We start from the raw sequence: 13,352 nt of genomic DNA, 5'->3' as shown, positions 1-13,352 counted from the left end.
CACACTCTCCCAGCGTAGATGAAGTCCATTCAGAACTAAAACAAAGTGGACAACTACGTCACACTCTCCCAGCGTAGAAGTCCATTCAGAACTACAACAAAGTGGACAACTATTCAGTCACACTCTCCCAACGTAGAAGTCCATTCAGAACTACAACAAAGTGGACAACTAGGTCACACTCTCCCAGCGTAGAATAAGTCCATTCAGAACTAAAACAAAGTGGACAACTACGTCACACTCTCCCAGCGTAGAAGAAGTCCATTCAGAACTAAAACAAAGTGGACAACTAGGTCACACTCTCCCAACGTAGAATAAGTACATTCAGAACTAAAACAAAGTGGACAACTACGTCACACTCTCCCAGCGTAGAAGAAGTCCATTCAGAACTAAAACAAAGTGGACAACTACGTTACACTCTCCCAGCGTAGAAGTCCATTCAGAACTACAACAAAGTGGACGACTACGTCACACTCTCCCAGCGTAGAAGAAGTCCATTCAGAACTAAAACAAAGTGGACAACTAGGTCACACTCTCCCAGCGTAGAAGAAGTCCATTCAGAACTAAAACAAAGTAGACAACTACGTCACACTCTCCCAGCGTAGAAGTCCATTCAGAACTACAACAAAGTGGACAACTACGTCACACTCTCCCAGCGTAGAAGTCCATTCAGAACTACAACAAAGTGGACAACTAGGTCACACTCTCCCAGCGTAGAAGAAGTCCATTCAGAACTAAAACAAAGTGGACAACTAGGTCACACTCTCCCAACGTAGAATAAGTCCATTCAGAACTAAAACAAAGTGGACAACTACGTCACACTCTCCCAGCGTAGATGAAGTCCATTCAGAACTACAACAAAGTGGACAACTACGTCACACTCTCCCAGCGTAGATGAAGTCCATTCAGAACTAAAACAAAGTGGACAACTACGTCACACTCTCCCAGCGTAGATGAAGTCCATTCAGAACTACAACAAAGTGGACAACTACGTCACACTCTCCCAGCGTAGATGAAGTCCATTCAGAACTAAAACAAAGTGGACAACTACGTCACACTCTCCCAGCGTAGAAGAAGTCCATTCAGAACTACAACAAAGTGGACAACTACGTCACACTCTCCCAGCGTAGAAGAAGTCCATTCAGTACTAAAACAAAGTGGACAACTACGGCACACTCTCCCAGCGTAGAAGAAGTCCATTCAGAACTAAAACAATGTGGACAACTACGTCACACTCTCCCAGCGTAGAAGTCCATTCAGAACTACAACAAAGTGGACAACTACGTCACACTCTCCCAACGTAGAAGTCCATTCAGAACTACAACAAAGTGGACAACTAGGTCACACTCTCCCAGCGTGGAATAAGTCCATTCAGAACTAAAACAAAGTTGACAACTACGTCACACTCTCCCAGCGTAGAAGAAGTCCATTCAGAACTAAAACAAAGTGGACAACTAGGTCACACTCTCCCAACGTAGAATAAGTACATTCAGAACTAAAACAAAGTGGACAACTACGTCACACTCTCCCAGCGTAGAAGAAGTCCTTTCAGAACTAAAACAAAGTGGACAACTACGTCACACTCTCCCAGCGTAGAAGTCCATTCAGAACTACAACAAAGTGGACGACTACGTCACACTCTCCCAGCGTAGAAGAAGTCCATTCAGAACTAAAACAAAGTGGACAACTAGGTCACACTCTCCCAGCGTAGAAGAAGTCCATTCAGAACTAAAACAAAGTAGACAACTACGTCACACTCTCCCAGCGTAGAAGTCCATTCAGAACTACAACAAAGTGGACAACTACGTCACACTCTCCCAGCGTAGAAGTCCATTCAGAACTACAACAAAGTGGACAACTAGGTCACACTCTCCCAGCGTAGAAGAAGTCCATTCAGAACTAAAACAAAGTGGACAACTAGGTCACACTCTCCCAACGTAGAATAAGTCCATTCAGAACTAAAACAAAGTGGACAACTACGTCACACTCTCCCAGCGTAGATGAAGTCCATTCAGAACTACAACAAAGTGGACAACTACGTCACACTCTCCCCAGCATAGATGAAGTCCATTCAGAACTACAACAAAGTGGACAACTACGTCACACTCTCCCAACGTAGAAGTCCATTCAGAACTACAACAAAGTGGACAACTAGGTCACACTCTCCCAGCGTAGAATAAGTCCATTCAGAACTAAAACAAAGTGGACAACTAGGTCCCACTCTCCCAACGTAGAATAAGTACATTCAGAACTAAAACAAAGTGGACAACTACGTCACACTCTCCCAGCGTAGAAGAAGTCCATTCAGAACTTCAACAAAGTAACAACTAGGTCACACTCTCCCAGCGTAGAATGAGTCCATTCAGAACTAAAACAAAGTTGACAACTACGTCACACTCTCCCAGCGTAGAAGAAGTCCATTCAGAACTAAAACAAAGTGGACAACTAGGTCACACTCTCCCAACGTAGAATAAGTACATTCAGAACTAAAACAAAGTGGACAACTACGTCACACTCTCCCAGCGTAGAAGAAGTCCATTCAGAACTAAAACAAAGTGGACAACTACGTCACACTCTCCCAGCTTAGAAGTCCATTCAGAACTACAACAAAGTGGACAACTACGTCACACTCTCCCAACGTAGAAGTCCATTCAGAACTACAACAAAGTGGACAACTAGGTCACACTCTCCCAGCGTGGAATAAGTCCATTCAGAACTAAAACAAAGTAGACAACTACGTCACACTCTCCCAGCGTAGAAGTCCATTCAGAACTACAACAAAGTGGACAACTAGGTCACACTCTCCCAGCGTAGAAGAAGTCCATTCAGAACTAAAACAAAGTGGACAACTAGGTCACACTCTCCCAACGTAGAATAAGTCCATTCAGAACTAAAACAAAGTGGACAACTACGTCACACTCTCCCAGCGTAGATGAAGTCCATTCAGAACTACAACAAAGTGGACAACTACGTCACACTCTCCCAGCGTAGATGAAGTCCATTCAGAACTAAAACAAAGTGGACAACTACGTCACACTCTCCCAGCGTAGATGAAGTCCATTCAGAACTAAAACAAAGTGGACAACTACGTCACACTCTCCCAGCGTAGAAGTCCATTCAGAACTACAACAAAGTGGACAACTACGTCACACTCTCCCAACGTAGAAGTCCATTCAGAACTACAACAAAGTGGACAACTAGGTCACACTCTCCCAGCGTAGAATAAGTCCATTCAGAACTAAAACAAAGTGGACAACTACGTCACACTCTCCCAGCGTAGAAGAAGTCCATTCAGAACTTCAACAAAGTAACAACTAGGTCACACTCTCCCAGCGTAGAATAAGTCCATTCAGAACTAAAACAAAGTTGACAACTACGTCACACTCTCCCAGCGTAGAAGAAGTCCATTCAGAACTAAAACAAAGTGGACAACTAGGTCACACTCTCCCAACGTAGAATAAGTACATTCAGAACTAAAACAAAGTGGACAACTACGTCACACTCTCCCAGCGTAGAAGAAGTCCATTCAGAACTAAAACAAAGTGGACAACTACGTCACACTCTCCCAGCGTAGATGAAGTCCATTCAGAACTACAACAAAGTGGACAACTACGTCACACTCTCCCAGCGTAGATGAAGTCCATTCAGAACTAAAACAAAGTGGACAACTACGTCACACTCTCCCAGCGTAGATGAAGTCCATTCAGAACTAAAACAAAGTGGACAACTACGTCACACTCTCCCAGCGTAGAAGAAGTCCATTCAGAACTAAAACAAAGTGGACAACTACGTCACACTCTCCCAGCGTAGAAGAAGTCCATTCAGATCTAAAACTAAGTGGACAACTAGGTCACACTCTCCCATCGTAGAAGTCCATTCAGAACTAAAACAAAGTGGACAACTACGTCACACTCTCCCAGCGTAGAATAAGTCCATTCAGAACTAAAACAAAGTGGACAACTACGTCACACTCTCCCAACGTAGAATAAGTACATTCAGAACTAAAACAAAGTGGACAACTACGTCACACTCTCCCAGCGTAGATGAAGTCCATTCAGAACTACAACAAAGTGGACAACTACGTCACACTCTCCCAGCGTAGAAGAAGTCCATTCAGAACTAAAACTAAGTGGACAACTACGTCACACTCTCCCAGCGTAGAATAAGTACATTCAGAACTACAACAAAGTGGACAACTACGTCACACTCTCCCAGCGTAGAAGAAGTCCATTCAGAACTACAACAAAGTGGACAACTACGTCACACTCTCCCAGCGTAGAAGAAGTCCATTCAGTACTAAAACAAAGTGGACAACTACGGCACACTCTCCCAGCGTAGAAGAAGTCCATTCAGAACTAAAACAATGTGGACAACTACGTCACACTCTCCCAGCGTAGAAGTCCATTCAGAACTACAACAAAGTGGACAACTAGGTCACACTCTCCCAGCGTGGAATAAGTCCATTCAGAACTAAAACAAAGTTGACAACTACGTCACACTCTCCCAGCGTAGAAGAAGTCCATTCAGAACTAAAACAAAGTGGACAACTAGGTCACACTCTCCCAACGTAGAATAAGTACATTCAGAACTAAAACAAAGTGGACAACTACGTCACACTCTCCCAGCGTAGAAGAAGTCCATTCAGAACTAAAACAAAGTGGACAACTACGTCACACTCTCCCAGCGTAGAAGTCCATTCAGAACTACAACAAAGTGGACGACTACGTCACACTCTCCCAGCGTAGAAGAAGTCCATTCAGAACTAAAACAAAGTGGACAACTAGGTCACACTCTCCCAGCGTAGAAGAAGTCCATTCAGAACTAAAACAAAGTAGACAACTACGTCACACTCTCCCAGCGTAGAAGTCCATTCAGAACTACAACAAAGTGGACAACTACGTCACACTCTCCCAGCGTAGATGAAGTCCATTCAGAACTACAACAAAGTGGACAACTACGTCACACTCTCCCAGCGTAGATGAAGTCCATTCAGAACTAAAACAAAGTGGACAACTACGTCACACTCTCCCAGCGTAGATGAAGTCCATTCAGAACTAAAACAAAGTGGACAACTACGTCACACTCTCCCAGCGTAGAAGTCCATTCAGAACTACAACAAAGTGGACAACTACGTCACACTCTCCCAACGTAGAAGTCCATTCAGAACTACAACAAAGTGGACAACTAGGTCACACTCTCCCAGCGTAGAATAAGTCCATTCAGAACTAAAACAAAGTGGACAACTACGTCACACTCTCCCAGCGTAGAAGAAGTCCATTCAGAACTTCAACAAAGTAACAACTAGGTCACACTCTCCCAGCGTAGAATAAGTCCATTCAGAACTAAAACAAAGTTGACAACTACGTCACACTCTCCCAGCGTAGAAGAAGTCCATTCAGAACTAAAACAAAGTGGACAACTAGGTCACACTCTCCCAACGTAGAATAAGTACATTCAGAACTAAAACAAAGTGGACAACTACGTCACACTCTCCCAGCGTAGAAGAAGTCCATTCAGAACTAAAACAAAGTGGACAACTACGTTACACTCTCCCAGCGTAGAAGTCCATTCAGAACTACAACAAAGTGGACGACTACGTCACACTCTCCCAGCGTAGAAGAAGTCCATTCAGAACTAAAACAAAGTGGACAACTAGGTCACACTCTCCCAGCGTAGAAGAAGTCCATTCAGAACTAAAACAAAGTAGACAACTACGTCACACTCTCCCAGCGTAGAAGTCCATTCAGAACTACAACAAAGTGGACAACTACGTCACACTCTCCCAGCGTAGAAGTCCATTCAGAACTACAACAAAGTGGACAACTAGGTCACACTCTCCCAGCGTAGAAGAAGTCCATTCAGAACTAAAACAAAGTGGACAACTAGGTCACACTCTCCCAACGTAGAATAAGTCCATTCAGAACTAAAACAAAGTGGACAACTACGTCACACTCTCCCAGCGTAGATGAAGTCCATTCAGAACTACAACAAAGTGGACAACTACGTCACACTCTCCCAGCGTAGATGAAGTCCATTCAGAACTAAAACAAAGTGGACAACTACGTCACACTCTCCCAGCGTAGATGAAGTCCATTCAGAACTACAACAAAGTGGACAACTACGTCACACTCTCCCAGCGTAGATGAAGTCCATTCAGAACTAAAACAAAGTGGACAACTACGTCACACTCTCCCAGCGTAGAAGAAGTCCATTCAGAACTACAACAAAGTGGACAACTACGTCACACTCTCCCAGCGTAGAAGAAGTCCATTCAGTACTAAAACAAAGTGGACAACTACGGCACACTCTCCCAGCGTAGAAGAAGTCCATTCAGAACTAAAACAATGTGGACAACTACGTCACACTCTCCCAGCGTAGAAGTCCATTCAGAACTACAACAAAGTGGACAACTACGTCACACTCTCCCAACGTAGAAGTCCATTCAGAACTACAACAAAGTGGACAACTAGGTCACACTCTCCCAGCGTGGAATAAGTCCATTCAGAACTAAAACAAAGTTGACAACTACGTCACACTCTCCCAGCGTAGAAGAAGTCCATTCAGAACTAAAACAAAGTGGACAACTAGGTCACACTCTCCCAACGTAGAATAAGTACATTCAGAACTAAAACAAAGTGGACAACTACGTCACACTCTCCCAGCGTAGAAGAAGTCCTTTCAGAACTAAAACAAAGTGGACAACTACGTCACACTCTCCCAGCGTAGAAGTCCATTCAGAACTACAACAAAGTGGACGACTACGTCACACTCTCCCAGCGTAGAAGAAGTCCATTCAGAACTAAAACAAAGTGGACAACTAGGTCACACTCTCCCAGCGTAGAAGAAGTCCATTCAGAACTAAAACAAAGTAGACAACTACGTCACACTCTCCCAGCGTAGAAGTCCATTCAGAACTACAACAAAGTGGACAACTACGTCACACTCTCCCAGCGTAGAAGTCCATTCAGAACTACAACAAAGTGGACAACTAGGTCACACTCTCCCAGCGTAGAAGAAGTCCATTCAGAACTAAAACAAAGTGGACAACTAGGTCACACTCTCCCAACGTAGAATAAGTCCATTCAGAACTAAAACAAAGTGGACAACTACGTCACACTCTCCCAGCGTAGATGAAGTCCATTCAGAACTACAACAAAGTGGACAACTACGTCACACTCTCCCAGCGTAGATGAAGTCCATTCAGAACTACAACAAAGTGGACAACTACGTCACACTCTCCCAACGTAGAAGTCCATTCAGAACTACAACAAAGTGGACAACTAGGTCACACTCTCCCAGCGTAGAATAAGTCCATTCAGAACTAAAACAAAGTGGACAACTAGGTCCCACTCTCCCAACGTAGAATAAGTACATTCAGAACTAAAACAAAGTGGACAACTACGTCACACTCTCCCAGCGTAGAAGAAGTCCATTCAGAACTTCAACAAAGTAACAACTAGGTCACACTCTCCCAGCGTAGAATGAGTCCATTCAGAACTAAAACAAAGTTGACAACTACGTCACACTCTCCCAGCGTAGAAGAAGTCCATTCAGAACTAAAACAAAGTGGACAACTAGGTCACACTCTCCCAACGTAGAATAAGTACATTCAGAACTAAAACAAAGTGGACAACTACGTCACACTCTCCCAGCGTAGAAGAAGTCCATTCAGAACTAAAACAAAGTGGACAACTACGTCACACTCTCCCAGCTTAGAAGTCCATTCAGAACTACAACAAAGTGGACAACTACGTCACACTCTCCCAACGTAGAAGTCCATTCAGAACTACAACAAAGTGGACAACTAGGTCACACTCTCCCAGCGTGGAATAAGTCCATTCAGAACTAAAACAAAGTTGACAACTACGTCACACTCTCCCAGCGTAGAAGAAGTCCATTCAGAACTAAAACAAAGTGGACAACTAGGTCACACTCTCCCAACGTAGAATAAGTACATTCAGAACTAAAACAAAGTGGACAACTACGTCACACTCTCCCAGCGTAGAAGAAGTCCATTCAGAACTAAAACAAAGTGGACAACTACGTCACACTCTCCCAGCGTAGAAGTCCATTCAGAACTACAACAAAGTGGACGACTACGTCACACTCTCCCAGCGTAGAAGAAGTCCATTCAGAACTAAAACAAAGTGGACAACTAGGTCACACTCTCCCAGCGTAGAAGAAGTCCATTCAGAACTAAAACAAAGTAGACAACTACGTCACACTCTCCCAGCGTAGAAGTCCATTCAGAACTACAACAAAGTGGACAACTACGTCACACTCTCCCAGCGTAGAAGTCCATTCAGAACTACAACAAAGTGGACAACTAGGTCACACTCTCCCAGCGTAGAAGAAGTCCATTCAGAACTAAAACAAAGTGGACAACTAGGTCACACTCTCCCAACGTAGAATAAGTCCATTCAGAACTAAAACAAAGTGGACAACTACGTCACACTCTCCCAGCGTAGATGAAGTCCATTCAGAACTACAACAAAGTGGACAACTACGTCACACTCTCCCAGCGTAGATGAAGTCCATTCAGAACTACAACAAAGTGGACAACTACGTCACACTCTCCCAACGTAGAAGTCCATTCAGAACTACAACAAAGTGGACAACTAGGTCACACTCTCCCAGCGTAGAATAAGTCCATTCAGAACTAAAACAAAGTGGACAACTAGGTCCCACTCTCCCAACGTAGAATAAGTACATTCAGAACTAAAACAAAGTGGACAACTACGTCACACTCTCCCAGCGTAGAAGAAGTCCATTCAGAACTTCAACAAAGTAACAACTAGGTCACACTCTCCCAGCGTAGAATGAGTCCATTCAGAACTAAAACAAAGTTGACAACTACGTCACACTCTCCCAGCGTAGAAGAAGTCCATTCAGAACTAAAACAAAGTGGACAACTAGGTCACACTCTCCCAACGTAGAATAAGTACATTCAGAACTAAAACAAAGTGGACAACTACGTCACACTCTCCCAGCGTAGAAGAAGTCCATTCAGAACTAAAACAAAGTGGACAACTACGTCACACTCTCCCAGCTTAGAAGTCCATTCAGAACTACAACAAAGTGGACGACTACGTCACACTCTCCCAGCGTAGAAGAAGTCCATTCAGAACTAAAACAAAGTGGACAACTACGTCACACTCTCCCAGCGTAGAAGTCCATTCAGAACTACAACAAAGTGGACAACTAGGTCACACTCTCCCAGCTTAGAATACGTCCATTCAGAACTAAAACAAAGTGGACAACTACGTCACACTCTCCCAGCGTAGAAGAAGTCCATTCAGAACTAAAACAAAGTGGACAACTAGGTCACACTCTCCCAACGTAGAATAAGTCCATTCAGAACTAAAACAAAGTGGACAACTACGTCACACTCTCCCAGCGTAGATGAAGTCCATTCAGAACTACAACAAAGTGGACAACTACGTCACACTCTCCCAGCGTAGATGAAGTCCATTCAGAACTACAACAAAGTGGACAACTACGTCACACTCTCCCAGCGTAGATGAAGTCCATTCAGAACTAAAACAAAGTGGACAACTACGTCACACTCTCCCAGCGTAGATGAAGTCCATTCAGAACTAAAACAAAGTGGACAACTACGTCACACTCTCCCAGTGTAGAAGAAGTCCATTCAGAACTAAAACAAAGTGGACAACTACGTCACACTCTCCCAGCGTAGAAGAAGTCCATTCAGAACTAAAACAATGTGGACAACTACGTCACACTCTCCCAGCGTAGAAGTCCATTCAGAACTACAACAAAGTGGACAACTACGTCACACTCTCCCAACGTAGAAGTCCATTCAGAACTACAACAAAGTGGACAACTAGGTCACACTCTCCCAGCGTAGAATAAGTACATTCAGAACTAAAACAAAGTGGACAACTACGTCACACTCTCCCAGCGTAGAAGAACTCCATTCAGAACTAAAACAAAGTGGACAACTACGTCACACTCTCCCAGCGTAGAAGAAGTCCATTCAGAACTAAAACAAAGTGGACAACTACGTCACACTCTCCCAGCGTAGAAGAAGTCCTTTCAGAACTAAAACAAAGTGGACAACTACGTCACACTCTCCCAGCGTACAAGAAGTCCATTCAGAACTAAAACAAAGTGGACAACTAGGTCACACTATCCCAGCGTAGAAGAACTCCAGTAATGGAGTGTTACCTTGATGAAGAGTGCGAGACGGTTTTCTTTGAATGCGTAGAAGCTGAAGACGTGATGCTGTCCACTCTTGGTCAGAGGAACCAGGTTCCCAAAACAGTCTGCAAAGATAGGCTTCCCTTCCAATACCTATTGTAGGGACAGACAGACAGACAGTAGAGAGCTAGGGTCAAATCAGTCCGTACAGATAGGCTTCCCTTCCAATACCTATAGTAGGGACAGACAGACAGACAGACAGACAGACAGACAGGGTCAGACACCAATACCCCCCCCCACTTCACCTCTACTCCCTCTCTCCCCCTCCCCATTCCCCTCTCCTCCTTCACCCTTCTCCCCTCTACTCCCTCTCCCCTCCTCTCCTCCTTGTCCCCCTCCCTCCTCGCCCCCTCCCCATTCTCCTCTCCTCCTTCCCTTCCTCTCACCTCTCCTCCCTCTCCCCCGCCCTCTCCTCTCCTCCTTCCCCCCCTCCCCTCTCCCCCTCTCCCTCCTCTCCCCCTCTCCCCTCTACTCCCTCTTCTCCCCTCCCCTCTCCTCCCTCTCCCTCCCTCTCCCCCTCTCCCCTCTCCTCCCTCTGCCCCTCCCCATTCTCCTCTCCTCCTCTCCCCATCCCCATTCTCCTCTCCTCCTTGCCCCCCCTCTCCCTCTCTCCTCCCTCTCCCCCTCCCCATTCTCCTCTCCTCCTTCCCCTCCTCTCACCTCTACATCTCTACTCCGGGCCACCTCTGTGAAGTTCTCTTGCTGTTCCAGCGTCTTGTCCATCTTGTCGTCCGTCATGCAGAAGCAACGGAGGCGGGCCTCGATGGGGTCCAGCGTCTTGGCGAAGATGACGAACTTGGCCATGTAGGGGACACAGATGATCTCTCTGTACAGCTGGGTAGAGAAACTCACAGCCTCCTGGGTCTGACGACAGTCTATCAGCCAGAACCTACAGCGCACCGGAGGGGGATGATCAATAATTCATCAATTGATAGATTTATCAATCAGTCAATAAATCAACCAATCTGTCAGTCAGTCTATCAGCCAGAACCTACAGCGCACCGGAGGGGGATGATCAATAATTCATCAATTGATAGATTCATCAATCAGTCAATAAATCAACCAATCTGTCAGTCAGTCTATCAGCCAGAACCTACAAGAGGCTAGATAATCAATCAACCTATCAAGCATGTAACAGATCAATCAATCGTATCCAATGAAGAATCAATCAGTTAATTAATCAGAAAGAGGACGATGTTTTCACTAGAATGTCTAAAACAACAGACAGATGAAAACACACCAGTTTCACACATTACCTCGCTGACACGTTGGTGGTGAAGGACACACATTGGTTGATGAAGGTGAGGGGGGTGGAGCCAGTGATGTCCTCCCATTGGGCAGGAGTGGTTCCACCTAGAACACACATCAGGATGGAACTCTCCGGTAAATATATTCAACATATTAATGTGGGTTGACTGAAACTAGGTTTTGATGAATATCAAGAAGGCAAACATGACGACTCAAAATCAATCATTCAGTCAGTTAGTTAATCAACCAACCAGCCAATCAAACAACCAATTCAAACAACCAATCAATGGGCCAAACAATCAATCAATCAAACAGCCAATCAAACAATCAGCCAATCACCCAATCAACAGTCATTTCCTACGCACCAGTGATACTGCAGAGCAGACGCAGAGTGGGCGTGTCCCCTCCAAACACGTTGCCTGTCCCGTCATTGGTCGAGCTTTTGGGGACAGGGATCGTCATGGTGATTGGCTTGTGGAACTTCCGCCTCCTGGGCTCCAAGGTGACGATGGGGCTAAAAGTAGCTTTGTTACCCAGAATCCTCTTCACCAGGTCTACGCTGATTGGCTGGGCCTAGGAGGAAGTGGACAAGAGTTAGGAAGTAGAAACAACGCACTTGAAAGTGTTCAGTTTGTCGTTACCAAATCAGTTTTTGTTGGGCCGAAGACCAACTTGAAAAAGCTACACACACAGACCCCCTCCCCCTCCTCCCTACCTGTAGTCCAACCCTGATCTTCTTAGTGAGAGCCCCCTCTGGGAACACAGCCTGGACCTGAGGTACCAGAGTACTGCTCAACACAGCTCCCTCAGGACCAATCAGTTGGCTGTCCTGCTTGATGCGCGACACCACCGCAAAGTATTGTGGGAAGTCCCTGGTGACGATACGACAGATCCTCTTCTTCTCCAGCTCCTCAGGAGAGTCCAGCTCTGGAGGACGAACCAATGGGAGGCCCGGGGAAACAGGGTCAGATGATACACAAGGACCAATCAGATTGAGCAGTCGGACCTAATGTTTCCTAATCTTTGGTGAAAGAATAAGGTAGAACGATTGGTGGCTTGGTATTAACATGGCGGCCCGGTTCTGTTGCGTCCCTCATGCCTCCTCCCTGCTCCTCCCTCCCCCTTTCTCACCCATCTCATCTCCCCGTCCACTCCCTGTCCTCCCTACCCTTCCCTTCTCCCTTCCCATCCAGCTCTCCCCCGTACCACACCTTCCCACTCGTCCCCCCGTCCCTCCCCCGTCTCCCCTCACCCTCGTCCATGCCGTTCAGTATTTGGTTGAGTTCCTCCTCAGTGTGTTCACAGTGATGTTCCCTCCAGCTCTCCCCCATCTCACTTCTCAGAATCACCAGCTCCCGCTCCGTGCCCCGCAGGGCCGCGAAGTGAGGGATCTCCACAATCACAGGCCTGGAGGGTTAGAGGTCAGGGGTTAGAGGGTAAAGGTTGTGATGACAGGAGGACACATTCCACGGAAGAACACAAAACATCACAAGATGAGGGACAAAGAAATCCTGGAGAAGATTCAAGCAAACAGAAGGATATGATATTTTGATGATGATGAGGAGGAGGAGGAAGAGGAGGAGGAGGGTCAGGTGACATACTATTCCGAACATAGAAAAATCACAACATTACAATATGGGGAGGAAAAATCATGGGGGGTAATGGGATAAAACTGGAACTGATTCAGACTGTAATTCTCAACAACACAACGACACTGTAACTCAAATGTGGAGAAGGCTGGGGAGAAGATATGATGAGACCAGGGTATATATGATGAGACCAGGGTATATATGGTGAGACCAGGGTATATATGATGAGACCAGGGTATATATGATGAGACCAGGGTATATATGGTGAGACCAGGGTATATATGATGAGACCAGGGT

The 13,352-nt window shown here is 45.6% G+C and overlaps 1 protein-coding gene across 1 annotated transcript in view; it reads right to left on the bottom strand.

Annotated features, from left to right (window-relative positions):
• LOC115127460 (ankyrin-2-like) overlaps positions 1 to 13,352 on the bottom strand; it is a 242,285-nt gene that overhangs the window by 100,495 nt on the left and 128,438 nt on the right. Inside the window, 6 exon segments of the mRNA XM_065017053.1 lie at positions 10,186 to 10,311; positions 10,879 to 11,107; positions 11,475 to 11,571; positions 11,832 to 12,039; positions 12,182 to 12,393; positions 12,719 to 12,873. Of these exon segments, the coding sequence (XP_064873125.1) occupies positions 10,186 to 10,311; positions 10,879 to 11,107; positions 11,475 to 11,571; positions 11,832 to 12,039; positions 12,182 to 12,393; positions 12,719 to 12,873 (1,027 nt within the window).

This window comes from Oncorhynchus nerka, unplaced genomic scaffold, assembly GCF_034236695.1.
Source record: "Oncorhynchus nerka isolate Pitt River unplaced genomic scaffold, Oner_Uvic_2.0 unplaced_scaffold_423, whole genome shotgun sequence".
In the NCBI taxonomy this organism is placed as follows: domain Eukaryota; kingdom Metazoa; phylum Chordata; class Actinopteri; order Salmoniformes; family Salmonidae; genus Oncorhynchus; species Oncorhynchus nerka.
This window is presented reverse-complemented; position numbering and strand designations above follow the sequence as displayed.